General features: G+C 35.1%; 1 protein-coding gene across 6 annotated transcripts in view; it reads left to right on the forward strand.

The window, feature by feature from the left end:
- SLC10A7 (solute carrier family 10 member 7) overlaps positions 1–25,666 on the forward strand; it is a 237,929-nt gene that overhangs the window by 59,893 nt on the left and 152,370 nt on the right. For 4 of the 6 annotated variants that reach the window (XR_012129626.1, XM_073232598.1, XM_073232603.1 and 1 more), the window contains exon 5: positions 11,099–11,137. The exons of the other annotated variants lie outside the window; for them this stretch is intronic. Coding sequence is in view for 3 of the 4 variants with exons in the window: in XM_073232598.1 (XP_073088699.1) it covers positions 11,099–11,137 (39 nt within the window). In the remaining variant the exon portion in view is untranslated. The remainder of the gene's footprint in view (positions 1–11,098; positions 11,138–25,666) is intronic. 6 annotated transcript variants of the gene reach the window in all.

A 25,666-nucleotide genomic window follows, 5' to 3' on the forward strand; every position in this document is an offset into this window, starting at 1 on the left:
CATGCGTTGGCATTAAATAGAGCTTCCATTAATTGATCAGCAAAGTGCTTGTTGTATATCAGTGGGAGGTATTGGAAGAGCCCACTTTAAAGGAAATTTCAGTAGTTAATTTCTGAACTGCCATAACTCTTTTGATATGATTGATCTTCTTGTATTATAGCTGTTATAATGTCTATCTTCTAGCCCAATACCGTGAACAGATCTCCATAATGTTTATTCCTTTATTCTCAGTGCTTAGGGTAATAAATTCCTTAATAAATGTGTGTTGAATGAGTAATTAAAGAAGTGTTATTTTATTCCTTCCTATCTAGAAATAGGAAACTAAAAAGGTTAAGCTTAAGGAATATTGAGAAATAAGCATTTAAAAAAAGATGTAATGTCAAGTAGTATATAATATTTTAAGTAAGTTTTGTTCAACTTCATCTTATTTACTTGCAAATCCTTAATAAGTTGTTAGTAAATTTAAAAATATGTATTTTCAATGTAATAGTTGATATTCTGAGTTACCCTTGCAATTTGTTCCTCTGAGTGTTCTGCGTTAATACAACAAGTAAGACTAGGTAGTTTTTTCTTGGTATTATCCTCAATTCCATTCTATTTTAGTCAGACATTGATTGAACACCTAATATGTGCACAGCATTATTCAAGGTTGGACTAAAGATTAAAGAAAGAACCTCTAAAATGTTAGTTGTACTTAACATAGAACATTTATTTTGTGCTTTTTTCCTAATAAATACATAGTACAAAACCCTTGAAAACCAAGGAAAAGCACAAAGGAAAAAATAACCATAATATTATTACCCCAACATAACTACTCTTCGTGTTTTGATATATGCCCTTTTTATATTATATATCTACCAATATGTTAAAAATAATACTTAAAATAGGCAGTGTGGGTATAATAGACAGGGTTCAGCGAATGTTTGGAGATGAGTTCTGTTCTAGTTTTGCCACTAATCAATATGACCGTGGGAAAGAGCCTTCATTTCTCCAGAGTTCTGTTTCTTCATTTATAAAGGGATTGTCATAGTATCTAAGGGTCCTTGCCACTTGAAAATTCTGATTTCATTGAAATTGAACATCTCTGAAGGACTGAGATTTCAGGAGGATGAAATTGAAAGTGTTCAATTCTATATTCATCTTAATGATTAGGCAGATTTAAAAATCGTGACCTAGTGTAAATATTCCCTGCAAGTAGTATTATTAAGTTTTGTTATTATGAAGCAGTTATATTTAGACACATTTCTCTTGGAGCAAAAACCACAATCCAAATTGTTGAACTGATAAATATGTTTTTAGGAAAATGTTAAAATAATCCTCATAAACCTTTAAGTTTGCTATGAGAAATAAGAAATACAGGATCATCATTATTTTAAGTCCATGGCATTTTATCAAAAAAAAAAAAATGCGTACCAAGAAGAAAATCAAAGCAGCTATGTTACTTCATTCTTTTTGCACCTCAGGAAAATTGATTTTGTCTTGCCTCCCTGCGCCACACATATGTGGAAATGTAGATTGGTATGTAAGAACCATTGCGTATTATGCACCAAAGCTTTAAAAGTGTTGAACGGTATCTAGTTTATCTTAAAAGAGTTAGTTTTCATATTAAAGAATTTTTGTGGAACAGTTAAGGTATTCTCTTACCTTTTCTGTTTCAGAGTAGGATTTTTTTTTTGTATGCATTTTAACGGTTATTTAAGAGTCCCCATGTGCTTAGAAAGGAATCTGAATATATGTGCCTTTTTAAAAAAGCCTCAGCACAATGTAGGTTATTCCGTCAATACCATCAAATGACTGGGAGCTGTAGTTGGAACAATATGTAAAAATACAGCTTGTGAAAGATTTCCTTTATTAACTGTCATCATCCGCAGAATATATGTTCAAATAAACGTTGTGTAATAACTAAATTTGAGATTAATAGGCCCCTTAAGAAACAGCGAAGTCATTCAGAATAGTCAGTGAAAAATAGGCTGTAAGACTGTAACACGCACATATTGTCCTGCTTACATGCTCTCTCTGGTGTCATTGCCATTTATCACTGTCGGCAAGCTCTGTTCTCATTAAAACACTCTTGCACAAAAGCAACTTAATTTTCTTAAGAGGAGAGGACACCTGATTCAATTTAGCACCCAGAAACAGTAACTTGAATATATTTTTCCCTTGCTTGAATTGAGATGAATAGTTGCAAACAAAATAGCCATCCCCCATTCACCTTAAGATTAAGGATATTAAATAATTTTTTTCCATTGGTATCAAGAAATGGACCTGTAGAAATAGGCAAGTAATGTAGCTTACTCTCAGAAAAGCTGCTGCATGTCATTTACTCATAACTTGCATACATATGAATTTATGTTCATTCCTGTAATATTTTTGAAAACAAGGAATTAAAGTGGTTATTGAGATGGTAAATTTTTATGGCTCGTGTTCTCAAAGTAATCTTCCTTTAAATTGGTGAATGACTTGTAGTGGTACTAAAGTCTTCATTTAGGTTTATTTGTTGAGGAGAAATATTCAGCAATTATTTGGGAACAATATTCCACTTTTTAGCCATTGCTGCTTAGGAAATACAGTAACATTTATAATGGAATCAAATGCCCTTTAATGTTGAGCATGGTGTATAAACTTGCCTTTTAATTGATGTCTTATGTATTATTTTTTTGTCATATGGTTCACTAATGCTTAAATGTGATACAGAAATGCATTAACTCATATTGTACTTGTTATAAGATTTATACAGTAAAGAGTAACAATCAAGTAGTCATTGTTAAAACATCCTAGCAACTGAGGTTCTTAATCAGAAAGCCAATTGTAACTGGCTTTTAAAACAAACAGAATAGACTTTTCTTTTCTTTCTTTTTTTTTTTTTGGGCCTTTCTGTTTGCGAAATACCTTACAAGGAAAAATGTAAATATTTCGTGTTTGCATATTTAGTTGAAGACTAAGCATATTTTGACGTCTTTGTTTTTTCAAACTGAACCTATGCTTAGAAAGGAAATAAATATCAAGTCTAGTTCTCCTTGTGAATCAGGCTGTGATTTAAATTCACATAGTTGAGGAACTTTCCCAGAGTAAGATTATATAGCATCCATTTCCAACAATTGTCACCTGTAGTCAATTTTATTTTTCTTATTTTTAAATGATGTATTATACCATATGCAATGGAAACAGGAGATTATGTTAGGTAAAAGTTAATATGCCTATTCAAATTTGTGTCTTAGAGGACCCACTTTTGATTTTTCTACCCTGCCTGGTCAGTCCTTTACTATTTTCTCCCTTCTTTAGGAACATGTTTGTATCAGTTAGGCTTCAAGTAATAGAAAATTGGAATAAAAGTAGTTCAAACAAGCAGGGGACTTATTTTTCTCATATACCAAGATGCCTGGAGGTAGGGGTTGCTGGCATTTGTTCTGTGGCTCAATGATATTAGAGTGGCTTTCTCTGCCTTTCTGTTGGTTTTTCTCTTCTGGATGCAAGACAGCTTTCACTGCTCTAGGCAGAAAGAATGGAAAAAGGGCAGTGCCAGCAACTAACCTCCCTAACCCCCCCAACCTCAAGCATATATCAATTTATACCTCACTGGCCAGAACTTTGTTGCATGGCAACCCTGGGTTTTCTTTTCATGTGTATGCTTGTGCCTTATGTAAAAAATATTTCCTTTCTGTAGGCATAAAGATAGTCTCAATTTTCATCTAAAAGTTTTAAAGTTTTGCCTTCAATTCTAATTCTTTATCTAGTGTTTCCTTTTTTTTTAGTTTATTGTGGAAAACTCACTTTCTCCTTTCCTAACTGCTTTATAATGGGGCTGTTGTCGTGTACAGCTTTCTCCCATTTGTGATTTTTTTATTGTAAACTTCTGTTCAGTGAGGGTTATTTTATCTGGGCACCCACGTTGTCCTGGATTGTTGAGATGACCTCAAAGAGAAATGTTGCGTCGTCTTCTTTCAGAGTCCCGGGAGTTCCAGTGGTCTTTGATCTGTGTTGTCTTGTCTCTGTTGTTTGGGATCCCTGAATACCTGGGTAGTGTAAGTTCAGTCCCGTGCCTACTCTTGATGCAGGCCTTGGTTCCGCCGCCCGCCGCGCGCTGCAGCGCTGCAGGTCTCCCCGTGCCTCCCACCCTGCAGGACAATTCCCATGCTTCTGGGCGCTTCTGGGCACTTGGCAGTTTGGCCAGGAGAACGCAGCCGCAGGTCACATGCTTCACTGCCCTGGCTTTGGCTGACGTCCACGTGTCTAGTGTCAGCATTTTTGTTGCTGTTTCCTTTTGGCTCAATTAACACATTTAAAATCTTATGTTATTTTCATCTCTTTTGGAATGTGGTGAATCTGAGGATCATATACATGAAGTGTCATCTCACATCCTCCTATTCCTCACGTCTCCTTTGATCGTCTCTGGCAGATCTCATGATGTTCTGGCCACTTTTCTTTACAGAAATAGCCGTATATGTAGTAATTAGGATGAACCTTTTGGTACTAAATAATCCAGGGCAGTCTACTCAAAACTCCAAATTCCCTTCTTTCCCAGCCTAAGCCTAACCTGTGTTTTAAAACACAGAAAATTATCCTTTTTTTCTTAATGAATATATGCACATACGATAAAACTATAAAAATAGGATAGACAGGGCCAGTGGGGAAGAGGGAGGGGTTTGTTGCTGTTTTTTAATCTCTCACCCTCCCTTTTTCTGGCCTCTTTAGAATCAGGCTAGAGTAGGACAAGTGCTTTTGAGGGAGTGGGACAGTCTTACCCTATTGGTGCTGTTGTGGTTCCGCCCTCCATGCCTTCTGTCATACATAGCAGGTGTCCCCATGCAGCTCTTTTTGCTGGACAGGTTAGGGGAGGGAGTTCTTCAGAGTATACCTCCAGCCCTGCCCCTAAATGTGTCCCTTCAGAATTTTTTTATTAAAGTCTTTTTGCACTGGAAAGCTGTTATTTTGGGTCTCTCAAAATGAGTCAAGTTTGATGGCAGACCTCTGAGGCATCTACTTGGCCCACGTAAAATGGGCAGAACCTTGCCCCATCACAGAGGGAAGTGTCCTTTGCCCAGTTGCTTACCCTGTCTCCTTGGCCTGCTAGCGTGGTCTGTTCTAGGCAGCCTCCCCACCTTTGCTCTTTCTAGTCAGGAAGCAGGTACTTTTCCCTGGTTCATTACACACCCTCCCCACCCTGCACCCCACAGGGGGAACCACCGTGATGTCTCAAGAACTCCCCCAGAGTGCGCTCTGCCTCTGCGGCAGCCTGCCTCCAGACAGGACAGCAGTGCCCTTCTTGCTTCCTCACAGTTTCCCCTAACCCTCCCTGTTGTTCCTTTTGTATATATTGCCCCCATCCTCATTGGGAGGTATGGTGGGCAAGTCAGTTTTCGCCCATAGAGGAGGGGAGAAAAGTTCAACGACCCACTTCTCTTAGAAATTTCCTTTTATAAATCTCCCTTAGAATTTCTAGTCTTTTCTTACACCACCTGGATCTGAAATGGTGCCTGGCCTAGGTTTCATTTCTGATTATAAGTGCTACACAGATGTATCTGGTGTCTTACTCTGGAATAATGGGGTGCTTACCATTCATTCTCCTTAGCTTAGAGCATTATTAGAAATTCTGAGACAACCATAAATGTCCCATTTTAACATTTTGGTTAACATTTCTGTATATGTTGACTGAGGAAGCAGCATATGTGACAGCAAATCCATAAGTTTCATAAAATTAACTTGTGCTAGATCATAAACACTGAATGTAAACAGTGGATTTCATTTTTTTTAATGTAGTAGATGAATGAGGGAAGGAAAAGAGAGGTGTTGGGCCAGCACTATGAAAATTTTAGATATCATGTTATAAGAGAAGACTTGGGTAGGACCCAGCAGTGTTCCTATATTTGAAGTGCAGTCATTTAAAAAAGGAACTACGTATTTCTGTAACTCCAGAGCATGGAAAATGGTTAGTATATGACTGTTACAGAAGGTAAACGTTTCAGGCTTACTGTAAAATAGAGCTTCGTAACACTTAAAGGCACTGAGCAATCAAAGAGCTTGTTTTATGAGTTAGAGAACACTGTTCCTATCATTTTGTTCTTTTAAAAAAGAAATTTTCTGTTTATTTCAAATAATTCCAAGTAGGTTATAAAGGAATCAATTCATTACTGAACATGCTCCTTATTCCAAAATAATTTACAGTATGTAATGAAACATTAGTAAAATACCAAATGGGTAAAATTGGGCTGATATGAAAAGAATATGTTATCTAAAAATGTGTAATATAAAGAAAGGAAGCCAATCTGCTCGGTGTTTAAAAACCACCTCAATATGAACTTTTCTCGGTTAGGGTTGATTTAATTACCTATCAACTGTGATTATGCCAAGGTATGCACTTTGCTGATAGGATTCATTGGTTGATAATGTAAACATTATTGTGCAGGACATTCAGGTAACACAAGAAGTACTCATTCATTCATTCATTCATTCATTTGATACAGTAATGCTTGTTGAGGATCTAACTGTGAGCCAGGCTGTTCTAGGCTCTGACGATACAGCCTTACACTAATTAGACAAAATTGTTGTAATGGAGCACTTTAGAGAGGGGTGGGTGATTAAAATTGTTTCTAGAAAAAGAGATAGCAACAAATGAAATTCTGTATTTAAAAATCAGTGGACTCTCTCAGGTCTGGCTTCCAGAAGGCAGAGGAGAGGAAATGCCTGTCTTAAGAGAGTCCTGTTCTTTAACCTGGAGGAGTCTACCTTCAGAGGAAAGTGTCTCTATTGGCTCATCTGTGAACTCAGTACATGAAGCTTGTATTCTCTATAGCTACGTTTGTTTTAATGCAACAATAACAGTGGACTTTGGTTTATTTTCAAAACCAAATATTCATGTACTTCAGATTCTCCTGAAGATGCCGCTCTGTTCATCCTGTGGCTGCTTAGACCCCCAGCACACACGCCTCCTTGCCCCCCTACAGGCCAGAGAGTGCTCCAGGGGCTTCTCCACCTCCAGCTTGTTAGGCAGCCAGCCCAGGGATACCACTACTGTGCAAAGTAGGGATTGACATTGTAATTGTATTTAAAAATAAAATAGTTATTACATTTTTAACACAAAGGGATTCAAAATTTAGATAGTAAATGGCTGAACATCTCTGCCAAGATAACCCTTGTTGGAAATATGGGAAAGTAACATGTTAAAAACAAAAAGCCAAACACTACAGACAGAACAAAATAAAAAAAGAACAGTCCCCACCTAGTCTTTTCAACAACTTTAACCATAGTTAGTTTTTTGTGATCTCTTTCAGAAAAAAAATTATGTTTGTTATACTTATCTGTGTATATGTTTGTGGTTGTGTACACATTTACACAATAGGTATGTGATACTGTGATATATAATAAATACATATTTGGTCTTAGACCTAGTTCCTGGCACAGAGCTCCTAAAACACTGCAAGTTTCCCAAGTGATGAAAGCTATAAAAGGTGCCTTTTGTTATATTAATTAGGTCACTTTGGGCCAGTGATTCGAGGTCTGGAACTTTCACTTGACTTCCAGACTTCTGGGGAGGGGAGAGGGGCTGCAGATAGACTTCAAGCACCAATGGCCAATGATTTAATCAGTTATGTTTATATAATGCAGTCTCCATAAAACCCCAAAAGGTTAGGTTCAGAGAGCTTCTGGCTTGATGAGCTCTTGCAGGTAACTCTAGAAGTAACCTAGAGAGAGCATAGAAGCCCCACACCGTTTTCACATCACTTGCCTATGCATCTCTTCTGCCTGGCTGTTCCTGAGTTACATCCTTTTATAAATAAGAGGTAATCTAGTGAGTCAACTGGTTTCCTGAGTTTTGTGAGCCACTCCAGCAAATTCATCGAACTCAGGGACAAGGTTGTGGGAACCTCCATTTATAGTCATTCAGTCAGAAGTGCAGGTGACAATCTGGACTTGTGATTGACATCTTAAGTGGGGGGAGTCTATGGGACTGAACATTTAACCTGTGGGATCTGACATTATCTTCAGGTAGATAGAGGCAGAATTAAATTGAATTGTAGGACACCTGGCTGGTGTTGAGATTTGCCTTGGTGGAAGGGAAAAAACACTGAGAATTATACACATAGTTTTGAAACTTTCCACTTAAAATATCTTAGCCTTTTTTCATCTCAATCTATGCAGATCATGCTCTTTTTTAATGGCTGCGAGTGTTCCTTGGTTAGTCTAGATTGATTTAACTCACTATTGTGATATAACAGTGGTAAATTTTAAACCATTATGTATGTTGAGCATATTTATGTAACTGTATCATAAAAGCAAGGGTAAGAGAAGTAAAAGAGCCATGTCGTGAAAGAGATGCTTACACTGGGTGGGAGGCCAGAATTAAACCTGTCATTGCTGTTGCTTAGCTGTGGTGCTAGGAAGCAGGTCCAATTGTCTGTGCCTGCCAGTCCTTGGATTAGTAGGAGAGGTAGACTTTGGACAATTCTGGGAATCCTGCTTATTTCAGCAATTCAGTTAACAAACATGCAGGTCCTTAGGATGAGCTTCATCAAATTACTTCCTTAGAAGACTTAAGTGTGTAGTGGGACAGGGAGGCATGCAGATAGATCATTTCAGTAGTGTGACAAGTGGCTTGGCAGAGGATGTAGTGACTGCAGCCGCGGGGACTCTCAGTCTGACTAGAAGTGACGGTGTGTTTTGAAAGAGGTGATTGAAAGCCTCTTGGAAGGACCACGGGGTGAGCCGAATCACTAAGATAAATGTGAGGTACCTAGGTAGAGGAAGGGCGAAGGGCATTTGCTCCCTTCCAAGCAAGGGAACAAAGAGGGAAGAAACAGCCTGATGAGTTTGGGCAATCAGAAGTACTATATAGTGTCAGAATATAAAATTTGAGGCAAGAAATGAGATGGACAGAGACCTGTTCATGGAGGCCTTGTACATCACACAAAGGAGTGGCAATTCCTCCTGAAGTCGAAAGACATGCATGTGTTTTATATATTAATTACTCTCTAGATACTTACCATCAGCCTTTAGAGTTCTGGAAAACACAGTTCCTTCACATGCTGTAACTGCAGAATGGAGTCAACTATTAGCTTAATTTTCTGTTGCTATATAGAGCCCAAGACCCTTGGTTCAGTGTCCAATTTCACATGGTTCTTCAGAGTACCCAGAACCTTAATCAGCCATTTCACAAATGACTGCCAGAGCTCACTGCACGGGAGCCCGCATGCTCTAGGTATCTAGGTGAGGGAGTTCAAACCCACCACCACTGTCAGAAAAACAACTAAGAGGTTGACTGCAGCATCTGTGGGGACCTGAGATACTCTGTCACTGTTTTCACTGCCATTTTCTAAAATGTGGGAACACAGCCAATTCACATAAAATATATTGCTTGTGTTTGTTTAAAAAAGAAAACTGGATGGAATGGGAGTATGGTGATTTGATATGATGAGATGATGAGTAGTAGTTGATACTTATTTTATTTTGACTTCTGAGTCTTTTTACTTCTACTGATCTATGTTTCTTTCAAATGCCAGGCAAAACCATTAGTTTTCTAGTTTAAGGTTGGTGAAAACACTGGAAAAAAATCAAATTTGGAAGAAAGGCACTCAAAGGGGAATACCCTAAGCCTTTACTCAAAAGAGAAATAAATCTACTTTAAGCACAAAATAGGGTGTAGAAATGAACATTGTTTGTGGGGAAGGTGCATTTTTGTAGGAAGGAAGGCAGTGTTCCCTGTTGATCTTGCCACAACTCATTTCTTTATGCACCTTTACTTATTTTCCTCCAAACATAAAACTTTTTCCTGAATCATCCATAATGGAATTCTAGGAAGATGTGTTAAATATGTTGCTATAGTTTACAATTGTCAAAGTAATGTTTTATTTAGTTGAATCTTTTATTTTTTTCCACTGGTCTCTTTACAACACAGAACACCATATGCCATTGTCCCTGTCAGGAAGCAAAGGTTTTCCTGGTCTGTGCCTGTGACTATGTTTATGCCACAGAGAAACTGTAGTCCAGTGCCATCTTTTATTGATAGGGCCAGCAAAAGAGAAATCTAATGAAATTATCAAAGCTTTGAATTAATTATGAACTTGAACAGGAGAGCTAAGCTGTCTGGAGCCAAGGATCTCATTACCCATGCACTCTCATTGCATCCTCCTCTGGAGCAGAAGGCATTTTCAGCTACAGCTCTTACTTGGCTTTGGACTTTAATCAAACTTGCTAAACTGACATCCTTTTACTATGATGTGGCTGCTAATGTCCATGATGATTAATTTAATTCTGCTCTGGATCTACGGGAGATGTCAGTAGTTTTCTCTTACCCCTCCTATTGCCTTTTATTATTATTTTTTCTTTCTTTCTTTCTCCATTTTTCCCCATCAAGTGGATGTTATACAAGTTTTTATCCTTTTTGGGTAATGTGAGAAGCTTTCAGGATTCAGATGTAGCTTCATGGGATATAGTGGTTGATTTAAAGTTAGGAACTATATTACCTCTACTGTGTATTCCCTGGATATTTAGGTAAGCACAACGTCAAATATTTGTTCTTTAAATTTTGAACACCAAATGGAAGTTTACTTGCTTGTTTCTATGGTAGAATTAATATTATGGCAATAACATGGTCTTAGCAGCATTGTTCATATTTCTAATGTGTGTTGCGTGGGAAGGACAGATCTCACTTCGTTAAGGGTAAGCTCAGAGGACTGATGCTGCCCGATAGAGAGTAGTTAATGTTTGCTTTACAATTCTGGTTTTTCTTTTCCCAGTAATATGACTACTTTTTTGATGAATAAATCAACCTCTGATTGTCTTAAGTCTAATATCAAAATCAATAACAAGGTTTTGATTTCCTATTGGTGATGATTCTTTGGCACTGTCATATAGGTCCAAAGCTTCTCATGGCAAGCCCTCTCTGCTTTTGTGGCCCATTATTTATGAATTCCTAAGATGCAGCTCATCTATCTTAGTAAACTACAGGCCACTGATAATTTTTGTAAGCAGTGACTCATTTTGCTTCATAGAGTCAATGTTTTAGGATTTTGAAATAGTGGGGGATGGGAGATGATATTCTTTGCTTTTTCTTTTCCTATTTACTTTCAGTGAGTTTTTTTTCCCCCATTTATTTTCTCCATAGGCAGCTGCAATATTTAATTCAGCCTTTGGAAGTTTTTTGGTAAGTAAACATGGTTTAACTTGTCTATTATAAGTTTTGTTGTGATGTTTGTATGAAAGAGTTAGTGAAAATTGGGCTTCTTTTACAATTTGGTTAAATATAAAAGCTGTCTAATTTTTTTCATGTGCCATTGTCCATACCCTGAAGAAATTTAGTTAATAAATAAAGGAAATGTTCTTTTACAATATAATTTGGAAACTTGGGTTTAATATTCCATTTAATGGATTCAAGGAATCAATTAAAACATGATGTGTTTCCTTATACAAGTTATGTCAATGTATTGATCATTTAATAAGGTCTTTTAGATTATTATTATTTTGTGTCATGGGACCTAGGGTTTCGAAAAGGAAACATGACCCAGCTGGTCAGAAAGGGAATGCTAATTTACTTGTTGACATGTCATTTATTTTGTACATTTCCCTGTCAAAGAAGCTACTGTCTTAGATGATTCTGAGAAATCTATGTGGGAAACATTTGAAATGAGGAAATAACTGAGGAATAATTTGCAAAAAAAAAAATGTGTATTTTTTGACATGTAAACTCTAAATTGTATGTCAAAAGATTTAAAAACTAGTTCAGCTTTTGTAAGTAGAACCAATATAGCTATAAGGACAATACTGTTTTTAGTATTTTTTAATAATTAATTTTTCGATAGATGATGTAACAATGATGTGGTTTATGTTGTGAAAGAATGACAAAGGAACAGAGTTTTTTGCTAATTGAATATTTTTATATAAACCCTCCCTAAGACTTTGCTAAATTCATGAACATAAATTAGAATATTATATTTTTAGGTAATAACTCATTAACAAATACATAGTATAGTGATTTATAAATAATTGAAAATAAAATCATGGGGGTATAAACTGGTTCAGGAGTCTAGGCAAAATGTCAATTCTGTTTTCAGTACTTTTTATGTCACTTGTTACTGTTACATATTTACATGTAGTTGAAGCTTTTAACTGTATTGTTACATAGTGTTAATTCTACATAGTGCTATACAGCTTTTCATGTTCCAGGGTTACAGAGCTTTTAATGGTATAGCTTCTGCAAAATATGTGCTCAGAGTATGCATATCTTACTTTTAAAGCCATAGTAATGTTATTCCTGATGCTGTATTGTTATTGAGCTTTAGAAGAGAAGTAATAGAGCCTATTTAGTGAAAATGATCTCTTGAGCTACTTATTTTAGACTCAGGAATATTTTATTAAGTCACTATTTTATGTATCCAAGTATTATTTTCTAGTATTGCAGTTGACTAAATAGGATCTGTAAAATATGATCTTGCTGGAAGGCAATTTTTTTATATGTCTTGGAATCATACATATCCACTATCAAAATATGGTTTCTATTCTGGGTCTCTTACTCTTTAAAATATCTAAGATAATTGAGAAAATAAGTTTGAGGCAATTGTCTGAGTAACTGAAACAAAATACACTGTCCCTTAGTTGGAGGACAAGCTCACTGTAGTTAGAGCTTTGCAGCACTGAGTACATGAACAACGAACACATCATGACATTTGTTCTGCCAGACCCAATTCTTTGGTAAAGCCTAGTGAAGTAAAATTTGTTCTAGGGATTGTTTAGGATTTTAATTATGCTCTTTCACTTCTAAGAGGATGTGCATTCTCACTCCTTAGTCTTTTGCACTTTTTGCTCTCTACGTCTTTTTTCTTAACCTCCATTCGCTTAATCAAAAATATTTATTAGTCTCCTGCCACACGGAGGTCGCATTCTAGTAAACGTGGAGGGTGCAAAGAAATATGACTTGGGTCTCACTATGTTGTGGAAATGACACATAGAAAAAGAAATACTGTGTAAAAAGTTAACAAGTCAAACAAAACATGATACTAAATAATATATGATTGTCAAATGGCATGGGAAATATATACACTCTGAATTCAAAGGTCAGACAGAAACAGGTTTGCTAAGCTGGGCCTCAGTTGAAGTTTGGTAAGACTTTGGGTGCAGAGGAGAGAAGAAAGGAAGTGGATGAGCAATGGCAGATAGGCAGAATATCCTTTTCCATTTCTCGTTCCCCTTGCTTTCCCTCCTTTTTCTTTCCCAAAGTTGAAAATTACCAGAAAGCATTTGAGAATGAAAATTATATTGGAGATAGTTTACTTCAGTGTTAAAAGAGAAATAATTCTGTTTCTTTATTTTTTTTCCCTCTCTGTCATAGTTACAAGAAACCTTAGATTATGAAATATGTATGAGTCTAAACTAAAGCAGTTAGCATTAGGTTCAGCTTATTTAACAGAAAAATATTAAGTGGCTTATACAAAATAAAGGTTTATTTTTCTATTATATAAAATCTGGAAGGAAACTGTCCAAGTATGGTGTAGTGGCTTCCTGGTGTCATTGTGGACTGAGATGCCTGTCTTTCTCCTCCACCCACCACAGCGTGCAGCTTCCTTCTTCAAGGTTTCCTCATAGTCCAAGACAGCTGCTGGAGCTCTAGCCAAAAAGATACTTGGATAGTAAGGTCTTTACTTGGGGAAAGCACAAAAGAGCTCCCTCAAAAGCTAAATTTACTTTATTTAAAGTGTCAGATTCCTAGAATTCCAGCACCATCCTTGCAGTGATATCTTATTGCAGAACTCAGTCATGAGTTCATACTTAGCCACTGAAGAGGTTGGGATATGTCTCATTTTGCTAAGAGCTAAATACTGAATTTGTTACTAAGGAAGAATAAAATGATATTAAGAAGCAGCTAGCACTTTCTGCATATGAGCAGTTGTCTTGCCTGAGGGTTGCAGCCACAGGCAAGTTCACTATGGATTCAGTGAGACCAAGAAATGACAGTGGAATGTTCTTGGGGTAAAAGGGTTTTTATACCCAGCTTTATTCTCTCAGCACTAGGTTGAACATTACAATCATGTCTGCATTCAACATTCTGCAGGCCTGTAATCCTCTGCCCAGAGCAGTGCGCAGAGCTCTTTATATAGTGACTCAGTCAATAATAGCTTATTGCCTATGGGTGTGGAAGCAGTAGTCTAGCAGTAGGTCCAGTTACATTGTCAAGTAGATTAGGGTCAGCTGAGGATCCTGGCCATAGGTACTTCCGTTTTCCCCACAGCAGTGCACATCAATTGTTAAGAGTTTGAAAAAGAGATTTATTTCAGTTGAATGATATGAGAAGGGAGAAGCTGGCGCTTGAGTAGGGCTTGGGAAAAGACTTATTTTAGAAGAGGAAAATTCTGAATTACAACCTTCAGGTTTTATTTTGTTATTTTTAGAGTGGTACTTGTTAGTCATTTTGGAATTTTCTTAATAAATGGAAAATATCTACCTATCCTTGAAACTTAGGACTATGGGTAAGTAGTATGCTTTCTGGAGTCAGACTGTCTGGGTTGTATCCTTATTGGATAGCCTAGCCACATAACCTTCCCTATATATAAAATGGGTTAATGATAACACCTAAATGATATAGTTGTGGTGAGGATTAAATGGGATAATCTATATAAGATGCTCACATGATATGGTAGAAATCATTGATTGAGGTTTTGTCCAAACTCTGCTATGAATTTTTTGTGTGTGACCATGGGCATCCATAAAATAAAGAAATTGACTAAGCCCTATGGGTTCTGAAATACATTGATTCAATGATTATTCTCAGGTTATGAGTGACCATTTCTTTTGTATTTACATAATGGAATCTGAGAAGGGGTTTTACTTCAGATTACATTAAAACTTTGAATGAAAGACTTTTATTAGAAGAATTTTTGAACAAAAAACTCTGAGAGTATTGTTGATTTTCAGACATGTGGGTATACCAAATAAATACTGTAGATATTTATAGCTAGCTTTAATAATGTCCCAGGTCTAATTAAAACAGTGTTTTTAAGAACTAATTGTAAGAAAAAACTGTTTAGGTTTTTTAATGTAGCTGAGTTGGTAATAACCAGTGATAGATGAATTCAATTTACATACATTTCAGACCAAGAGAATATTTTAAAATCATGCCACAGAGGATTGCTCTAAGAAGTTAATGTGATTATCTCCTCCTCTCATTTAAATTGTTCAGTTTACAGTAATTGTGGAGCATAATAAGTATTTTAAGATTTCCCTTTTAATGAAATTTTGATAAAATTAGCCAACCACCCTGAATAAGATGTTATCAAAATTATATATATATTTTTCTGTATAGAACCATGTATTTCAAGTTCAATCATTATCACATGTGTTGCTACCTTGTCATAATAACTATTTTAAAAAAAATAGATATTGACAACTTCTTAAAAAAGTTCAATTGAAAAATGCTTTCTTTAAAAACATTCAGTTGTGTTGAAAAAACTTTGATCACATGACTTGTTAGATTGTTAGTTCTTTTTGGTTTGGAGGCTAAATTAAGTGTAGCCATGTCCTTAAAAATCATAGGTTAAAGTTTCAAAGGAAAAGGTAGAACTTTTTCGTTTTGGACTCCTCAGCTTATTTTATTGTGTTTAGTAACTTCTGAGGGAGTTTGGTAACTCCTGAGGGAAACGCCACTAAGTGAAAAAGTTGGTCATGCCAGATTGAGCTTCTAATAACTATGACACTGTAGCAATTCATGGCCACGTAACTGTAAGAGTTTCTGAAACAGCAGCAAGGAGTTGTAAGCAAAGTTAAGTCATCTTTGTGAATGAATAAACAACTAGTCTTAAAAACATCTGTAAGAGTCAGTTTACTTTCTAAATCTTTTCATTTAAAGTATCAAGAAGTGAGTTTCTTTCTTTTTTTTACCGAAGTGTAGTTGATACACAATATTATATTGGTTTCAAGTATTCAACAGTTACCCACCTTATTAAATCCTCACCCCAACTGGTGTGGTTATTATCTGTCAACACAGGAAGATGTGACAGAACCACTGACTATATTCTCCATGCTGCACATCCATCCCTGTGACCACCTTATATAATGATTGAGAAGAAATGGGTTTCTTTTGCATAATTCTTCTCTTTTAAAATACAAGAATTGCTGGAACCAGCAGAAGCTATCCTAAAATGAGTAATTTTGTTTCTTTTCATGCCAGGCCAAGGGTTAAAGGGAACTTACCTTTTGCTGAAAGAACTAGCCAGCTCATTTTTTCCTTCCCTTACCCAGTTGTTAGGGCTTCCCTCTGTGCTTGGACTGGTCCACCATCTTTACCCAGCTTTGTAGAAAGATTTGAATCAGTAACTAATGCTATTGCAGTTGTTGAGAGAAAAGAAATCCCAAACACAAATGCTCTCTTTTAATAATTTGGGATGTATGTTTATCACCTTTTCTTCCTTTCTTGTACAAAAATGTGGTCAGCCACATTTAGCACAGAAAAGCATTCACTTTGTTACTCACTCATGGCTGTACAACACTGCCTTTTAAAAATCAGAGCAAGAATATCAAATATTAACAAAGAAGATTCAGGGTGGTGCCAGACTAGACTCAGTTGTTAATTTGGTTTTCCTTTCACCTTAATCTAGGATGTGGATTTTTTATTTAGTTTATGTTTATGAAATACTCACTTTGTGCAACACTGTAAACTATGTTGATTGTTTTTTTTTCCTTAATTTGCCTGTATAATCTTACCAGTCCAAATTACTCATTTGAGATCTTGGTTTTCCCTGAAAGTTCATCATTTGTTTATAAAATCAGGTTTTTATTTTAAGCTTCAATGCCAGAAGAAGTAAACAAACAACTGAACTTTTAAGCAGTGTTCAGTACCACCTTGCGGATGTTATTTTAAGTTCAGGTTCTTTTTTGCTAAGGACTTGTTAAAACCAGGATTTAAAATGACCTGTTTTGGGCTTTAAAATCTCTTCTGAACTATGTTCAGACAATGGGAAGGTGATTTTTACTTTTATAAAATATAACTCACTGTCATATTATTCATCTCATTTGATGTCTCTTTGGGCAAAAAAACAACATAAAAGATGGATTGCAGAGAATAGGCTACTTTATATCTAAAAAATGCCATTGGTTCAATTAACAGCGTAACACAAAATAGGAAAATAGGATATAAAATTAGCATTCATATTCTCAGAGTCCATTAGATTCGAGGCACTTTTCTAGATACTTAAGCAAATACACAAAACATACATGAAAAAAATAAGTAACAGTAAGAGATTTAAGGAGGGAAAACAGACACAATCTTCAAGCAGTGTCTTCCAAATTTCAAGCACATTTATGACTTTTACTTCATCAACATATTATTTGTATTATTAAGTTAAAAAAATCACTTTTAAAATTTAAATTTATTAGGCAAAATTTTAAGTTAACACAATACAAAACAATCATGTCATGAATAGTAGAAGACAGCTGAAATTAAATCAAATGGAAAATAGCTATTACTAATTTGTTGCTAACCTCCACTGCTTGCAGAAGGCGCTGATGCAGTCTGATGTCTGCACTTTTTGATAAAAAGTGAAATGAACACCAGTATCAAACCAAGAATTGTCTCTTCCTTCAGTGTAAAGGACTGAGAAATATTTTTTTGAGGAGAGAATGAGTTGTATCACTAATTCTCTGCCCATGTATCTGTTATGTCTTCCTGCTTTGACTCTTATTTTGCGCAGCCCTGTTCTCTCAGGTCATATCTCAATCATTTCATCAGAGAGGTGAATTGATTAAATGAGGGGGTCCAATGAGGAAACTCCCAGAGTCAGGGACTCTAACAACCTGAAGATGTCCGTGTTCCTTCCATTATTTGCCACAGAACATTTGTCCAGAAAAGCAGTATGCATGTGTACCAAACATGTTTGTAGAGGTAAAAATGTGTTATAATGCTTGAGTAAGGAAAACCTTGTGATAGCTACATTTAGATTTGTTTCTGAAACAAACTCTTACTTGAAGTGCAGCCATTGAAAATAAAAAATGGTCTTTGTTACTTAATAAAAATGTATAGAATCCTTACCTCCTCCATTTTAGCAGCATAATGCTCTATGCCGTCTGACAGGACTTGTGTAGCAAGTAAATGCATTAGTCACAGTGACCATTTTTCTTGCAAATTTGTGACATAGATTTAATTATAGGAATGACCAGCAACTTACAAATCTAATTTTGGCGGAGGCTGAGGCAACTTTTTTTTTTTTTTTAATAATGATGGATTTTTTTAAAGCAATGATTTCATTACTATTTAGAGAAATCTACTGGTATGGAACTAGCCAATTGACTGAAGTTATTTTATTACCCTTTAACAAATGCCAAATACTTTAATTTTAATTTCTATTAATTTTTAAAACATCACCTTTCCCAAATAGGAAAAGCACTTTTTCCTAAAGCCATTTAGATAAAAATAAACAAATATAAATTTGGGTGGGGACAGGATATTTGTAAAGGGCCTTTTAAGAACCTAGTAATCTTTGGTTTAATTTAGTAAGCCAAGACTAAATTACCTTAATTTGAAGCCAGCTTACTACAGAACCACTTAGTCTATCGCCTTTAGTAGGAGATACCACTTACTAACTACTGACTAATGATAATGTGGTAGATCTCATTCTTGTGCTTTTGTTTCTCCACACTAAAAACTTACCATGATTAACCTGTTTATTAAGCTAATATTTGGGGTATCTAGGGATAGTAGTGTGGTAAGTCAGCCAGTTAAGTTTCCTGTGTTCATCTGCATTATGGATTCTTAAGGTGAGAATATCAAGTCCCACAGAGGGGTAGAGGATGGGAGGAGGTAATATTTTCCATTGTTAACATACCTCATGGACTGTGACTCCCCTGCCATTCCAAAATAAGTCTGGACATGTGGAAGAAGCAGGAAGGCATTTAAGAATGCATAAACTATATAAATTTGGGGGTGCTCCTAACTAAAAAGAACCTCCCTTTTAATTACTCATCTTTATGATGAAATCAACAATAGACATATGAACTCCAACATGGACTCAGGTTTTCAAGTAAACATTTAACACTTCTGTGTTATTGGAAATTTAATCTGTGTTATTGGAAAAGGTAGATTATAATTCGATGTTAAAAAATCAAACATCAATTTTTTTTTCTCTAATTCACTGCATACCACTGCTTGACCTTGTATCAATTTTACTAATGAAACATCTGTGGATTTCCCACTAGGTGGTAGACTCTGGGCTGATTCTGGAACTTAGAAAGATTTTAAAAATAACATATGATTCTGGGCATTAAGGCATGTAATATTCTTGAGCTTAAGTGGCTTTTTTTCACAGTGTGATTCCCCAGACAACCTGATTCTTAATCATCCCCAACTGATGATTTGGCCCCACAAAGATTGAGGACCACCTGTTTTAACTATAAAACTTAAAGAAGTAGATTATCATCCCCAATTATTAAAAAACAAACAAAAAAACCCCCGAATTTCCATTTTTATTACATCTCCAAAGAAAAGTAGATTTTAAGTTTGTGTGTCTGTCAACTTAGATGTTTTTAAAAAGCAGTTTATCAGAGATCAAATTTGGTTTGTAGGCGTATCGAATAAAGTAACTGACTATATATAACTCATTGCATGGAAACATTGCATTACAAATTTTCAAAAGCTATTGTAATTATAACATGTTTATTATGGAACCTTTGAAAAATATAGACTCACCTAGGTATAACTACTATTAGCATTTTGGTGTTACGTCCTGTGGTATTGCATTATCTCAACAGTTTTCTTTTTTTCCCCTTTAACAACACTTATGAACATTTCCTCATATTGTTATTTCTACCCTGACAAATTGATTTTTTTTCTATGATGAATAATATTAAGTATTCTTTTGGATGGAGTATTGCCATTCATTTAGTTAATTCCCTCTATAGACATTTAGGTTGTTTATATTCTTTTACCTTTAAAAAAAAAAGCTGCCAAGAGATGTTTGTACATAAGTATTTGCAGTCTTTCCTTTTAATTATCCTCTCTAAGAAATATCCCTAAAAGAGGAATAACTGCTTAAAATGCTACAAACTTTTAAAGGATTTTGATATTGCTGAATTACCTTCCAGAAATATTGAACCAAATTATCGTCCTAATATCTCGATGCAGAAATATTTGGTTTTATCTTCATAAACTCTGGCTATTGTTTTATTTTTAAGTTTTTATAAAGGATATTTGATCTTAATAATTTTTTGAGGAGTTGGTCTTTTATTATTTATTGATCATTTGAGATTCTTCTATTATAAATTATTTTTCATAACTTTTGCTCATTTTTCTTTTGGGATGCTTATTTTGCTTCCAGACATCTTTGTATATATTGAGGATATGAATATTACACATATTGTAAATATTTTCCTGTTTGTCTCTAACTTTTTAATTTATTTGCTTGTGGGTGAGATGGGATGGTTTTTGATTGACAGAAGTTTAAAAATTTCTTTAAGCCAGATTTCTTGAGATGTTATTCATGCAGAAAAATTCACCTATTTTTAGAAAAGTATTTCTATGAGTTCTGGCAAATGTATATAGTCATGTAACAACCACCTTAACTCAATCAGGAACCTTGCCGTCACCTTCAAAATTTCTTGCTCCTTTGTAATCAGTCCCTTTCCTCATCTACAGTCCTTGGCAACCACTGAATTTTTTCTTGTCCCTATACTTTTGCCCTTTCCAGGAGGCCCTATGAATGGAAGGGCACAGGGTGGAGCATTTTGAGTTGGGCGTCTTTGACTTAGCTTTTATGATTTCTCTATCTTGTATGGATCTGTCAGTAGCTCACTCCTTTTTATTGCTAAGTGGTGTTACATTATCAATCTACCCATCAAACTTTGGATTATTTCCTGTGTTTGGCAATTATTAATAAAGCCACTGTGAGTATTTGCATAGGTTTTTTGTGTAGACATGTTTTCATTTCTCTTGGGGAAATCCAGGAGTAGGATTGCTGAGTCATAATGGTAAGTATGTGTTTAACATTGTACAAGGTCCTCAAACTATTTTCCAAAGTGGTCACACCATTTTACATTCCTACCAAGAATGTATGAGGAATTCAGTTCTACTGCATCCTGGCCAGCTCTTGGTATTGGCATTACTTTTAATTTTAGCCATTCTAATAGGTGTACAGTGATATGTCATTGTATTTGATTTGTATTTCCCTACAGCTGATGATGTTGGGCATCTTTTTATATGCCCATTTACCATCTCTTTATCATCTTGGTGAAGTGTCTGTTCAAACCTTTTGTCCATTTTTTAATGGGGTTATTTGTTTTCTAACGACTGGATTGTGAATTTTTAAATATATTTTGGCCACCAGTCTTTGATAAGATACTTATTTTGCAAGTGTTTTCTCTCAGTCTGTGGCCTGTCTTTTCACTTTTTAGCAGTTTCATTCAAGAGCAGAAGTTTTGGATTTTGATTAAATCCAATTTATCTTTTCTTTTATGCCTCATGGCTTTTCTGTCCCTCTAAGAAATCCTTGTTTAACCCAGAGTCACAGAGATTTTTCTCTTATGTTTTCTTCTAGAAGTTTCAGTTTCAGTTTGTTTTTTTACATTTAGTCCTTTGATCCATTTTGAGTTAAAGTTTGTGTATGATGCCATGAATAAGTTGGGATTCATTATTTGCATGTAGTTGTGGAAGTTTAAAGTTTTTTTGTCTGTCATATGTATCTATCTTTCCCTTTCTGGATTCTTCCATAGCCTTTATACTTACTAAACCTTTGCCTAATCACAATATCATAAGATTTCACATGTACTTTCATTTAGTTTTAGAGACAAAGTGCATATCTAATATATATTAAAAAGCAAAGCCCATTACATGGGAATTCCATAAATACAAATGTTTGAAAACACTTCTGACTATGGTATTATTGGTTAAAGAAATCAATTTCTGTTGTTGCTGTCCCTACTTTTTTTTTTTTCAAATAAGTCTAGCTTTATAGTATTGCTCTATACCTACATAGTGACATACATGCTTGCCCCTGAAAGTAATTAGATCAGTATTCATGACTGTTAAAAATTGTTTCTCTATCTTAAGATATTATATGTGACATTAATACAATTACTTAAGATAAAATTATTTGTTCAAAGTATAAAATGGAGATCTACATAGAAGAGTGATTGAAGATTATAGAAACCTCATTTGATCTCTCAATTTGATTTGCAAAAATTTACACAAATTAACAGTACAATGTTTCTATTTGGAGGATTGTAGAGTAAGGTGAATAGTTCCCTTAGTAACAGAGTTTCAAATAATACAGGACTTTTTAAAAATAAAATTTGTGATTTAAAAAACCTTGATTAACTTGATTTTACGTTTTATAACTGAACCAGCTCTACTGGTCAGGGGAAAAATAATCTCATGATGCTAACACGGTATCTCGAAACTTGAAGTCAAAGGTTCACAGATCTCCAGGCTCACAGGATGAACATGATTCATATTTCACATGTTCACTGATGGCTATACTCTTAGTTTGCAGTTTATACATTTTCTTTCCCTTTTGACAGAGCCACATACTTGTTTACTTTTCCCCGGGTAGCTTTTTCTGTGATGTTTCTAATAAGTAGAGTAATTAAATGAAAAATATCCACAATGTATGTAGTCTTTCTTTATAACAGTGCTTGGTCTAGCGGTCAATATTTGTGGTTTAGTTCTTCTATTATTCAGGAAATTCTCTTGTAAGCACTGATTTTCTAAAATGTCCCTAGGTTTCCATTTGAAAGCTTATGTATTCTTTTTATCATTCATTTAGGAGGGATAATGTTTATTAACATTATTGTGCTTTATCAGGGTAGTGTAGCCTACCTCCTTTCTCACCATTCTACACATCATTGTGAGATGAACTGTCATCACGAATGGCTTCTCTATGTCACTCCTATGCCCTGATGCCTTCAGTGGCTCTTAACTGCTCACCACCTAGCTGACCCCCCAGGAATCCTCCCTGTGCGGCCTGATCCCCCTGCTCTCTGGTGTCTGCCCTCCGTTCCCACGCTAGCTGTTGACTCATTCTTCTCTTCCTTCTCCTCCAACACTTGGGGCTCCCATATCTTTGCTTACACTATTCTCATCCTTGCCATATCCTACCCGTCTCTCAAGAGCCTGTCTGCCCATTGAAGCAATTTGTCCAGCTTTTTTTTAATGGTTATTTAGCTCTTGGGATAACTTTCCACTTGGATGGTAATTGGTTAGTATAGTTAGTTTAAACTTCTGACCTCTCCCACCTCCAGTGCTTCTGGTCATCTCCTCTTATTTTTTTTTTTCTAGAATACGTATCTTGTAACATGTTACATATTTATTATGTTTATCATCTGTCTTTCCTTACTCAAGTGAAAGCCCCATGAAGGCAGGTTTTTTTGTTTTGTTTGGCTTGCTTCCCTGTTACATTCGCACAGCACCTGGCACACGGTAAGCACTCACATTTTTTGTTAAATGAATAAATAAAAATCTTTCAGTGAATGTTAATTTAACCTCTTCTCTTCATATATCTAAGGTTAAAAGTATTTTGTCTATAATATGCACTTAAAATGTATGTTAATTATTACAATTAAATGTTGGATTAGTTTGGCAAAGTCCCAATATCACTTTAATTATCAACCAAATTGTTTTTACTTATGCTAAAATCATTATAAATTGTAAGCTTTTATCTCAACAAAACATATGTTACAGACATAAGAACTTTTTATTGCTTTAGACTCAATCATATTTATTTGTTCATTTAGAATAGGAGTGGAAATTATTTCCCACATCTAAATTTACCATTGAGTAATTTGTAAGATTTTCTTCTTATAATAACTCCCTGTGAGTAGATTAGGGCAGATTTTCCCTGTGTAGTATTACCAACCCATATGCTCTTATCACTGAAATAATTGATTTTAAGTATTAGAAAGATTTCCATGAAAAATTGCTGTGTGTGATTACTGCATATCTATAAAGAGCTGAAGATTTATAAATAAGGGGATATAATATGTGATATTGCCATTATATGGCATTGTAGAAAACTGTTACACTGTTTGTATTAAAAAAAGTATTTTATCATTAAAGCTTATCCTTTAACAACTTGTGAGATATGTAATTACATTGACAAGTAAGAGCTAAATTTCTACACAGTGTGGATAAAGCAGTACAATATCCTAGAGAAGAGGCAAAAATACAAGGAAGTCTGAAAAATAGAACCAGTTCAAAGGTGTATGAAAGCTAGATCAAATCCCTATCTAAGAGGCATTAGAAATACTGAGAAAACAGAAACGGCCAAAAAAGAAAAAGAAAACGTTAAGTAAAAAAGCCAAGATGATAATGAGGAAGCGGCTAACTTGAATCTGCAATGTGATATGACAGCAAAGGAAAGCTAACGCAGTTCTCTCTCTAGAAGCCTCATGTTACATTCCTCTGCACTTGAGTTTTATGTTCATAATTCATAATATTGCTTTGACTTTGGTCTTATCTTCTTGTCAGAGGTTAAAATTTGTTCAGTGGGATACAGAAAATAACAAAGATATAATTCTGACAGGAGGAGCTTTGGAGAGTGATACATGTCTGTATTATAGAGAGAAGAGAAAGAACTTTAAGATACTAAAAGAAGGAATCTAAAGTTCATCAGACAGGGTTTTTTAGTGGGAAAGTTGGTGCCATTTTCTTATGATAACCTAAAAAATACATTTGTGACATCATATTGGTTATAGCAGCCTAATAAGCCATTCAGAGTTCCTGATCAGTAACTGAAAGATACACAAATTTGGAGCAGGATAGCCTTTCGATCTTTTCAAAAATAAAATCACCAATAGGAAAGGTTATTTCTTCTTTACCAAAAACAAAAAACAAAAAAAAGCAAATCTGCATCTTACTTTTTTTCTTTTCTTCATGTACTTTTACTTATTTAAGCTGAAGAGGAAAAAACAAGTAAAGATCCATGAAAAACATTTGAGAAATATAGAAACTTCCTGCCTTTTGTCCTTTAATTCACAGGCATTTTCCTTCAAAGATAGTTGAATCCTGATTCTGTATCATTAAATGTCTCTGCAGAATTTGGATCTGTCTGTATCTCATGTAGTTTCAAGCCAAATAATTGTTGATGTCAAAAGGTTAAATTTCCAGTTCTAAAAATATAGGGAATTGAATAAAAACTCCTACTAGTGCAGACAAGTGGTTAAAAAAAATAAAAGGTTCTGAGTGTGTATTAGTAGGAAATATCTACATTGGGAGGAATATTTCTTCTTGTAGTAGAATGCTATTGTTCTTTCTTTGTATGAATTTTCAAGATATTTTTGAAAAGTAGCATCAAGGAGCAAGCTCAACAAACAATCCTTAGTCTTGAAACCAAGTATTAAATCTTCCATCGTGTCTGGCTTTTTTTCAAATTCTGTCAACCTGGTGTCATAATCACTAAGGGTTTTCTAGTGACAAAATATCATAAATTAATGAAAATCTCACATAGCATTGTGTATCTCTGTCTTTAGTTTTCCTAGATTTTGCTGGCCTTTCATTTTTGTTTGAGAATTATAAAGTATATATTTTGATATGTGCTTTTAATAATACAAACTAGAAGGAGAAATTTTTCTCTTAAGAGAAGGAGAAGTTGGGTGCCGCATAATTCTTTTTTTAACTGAAGCATCATTGATACACAATCTGATATTGGTTTCGAGTATACAACACAGTGTACCCGTATTATCACATCCTCACTCCCCTAGTGCA

Source organism: Manis javanica, chromosome 3 (genome assembly GCF_040802235.1).
Source record: "Manis javanica isolate MJ-LG chromosome 3, MJ_LKY, whole genome shotgun sequence".
NCBI lineage: Eukaryota > Metazoa > Chordata > Mammalia > Pholidota > Manidae > Manis > Manis javanica.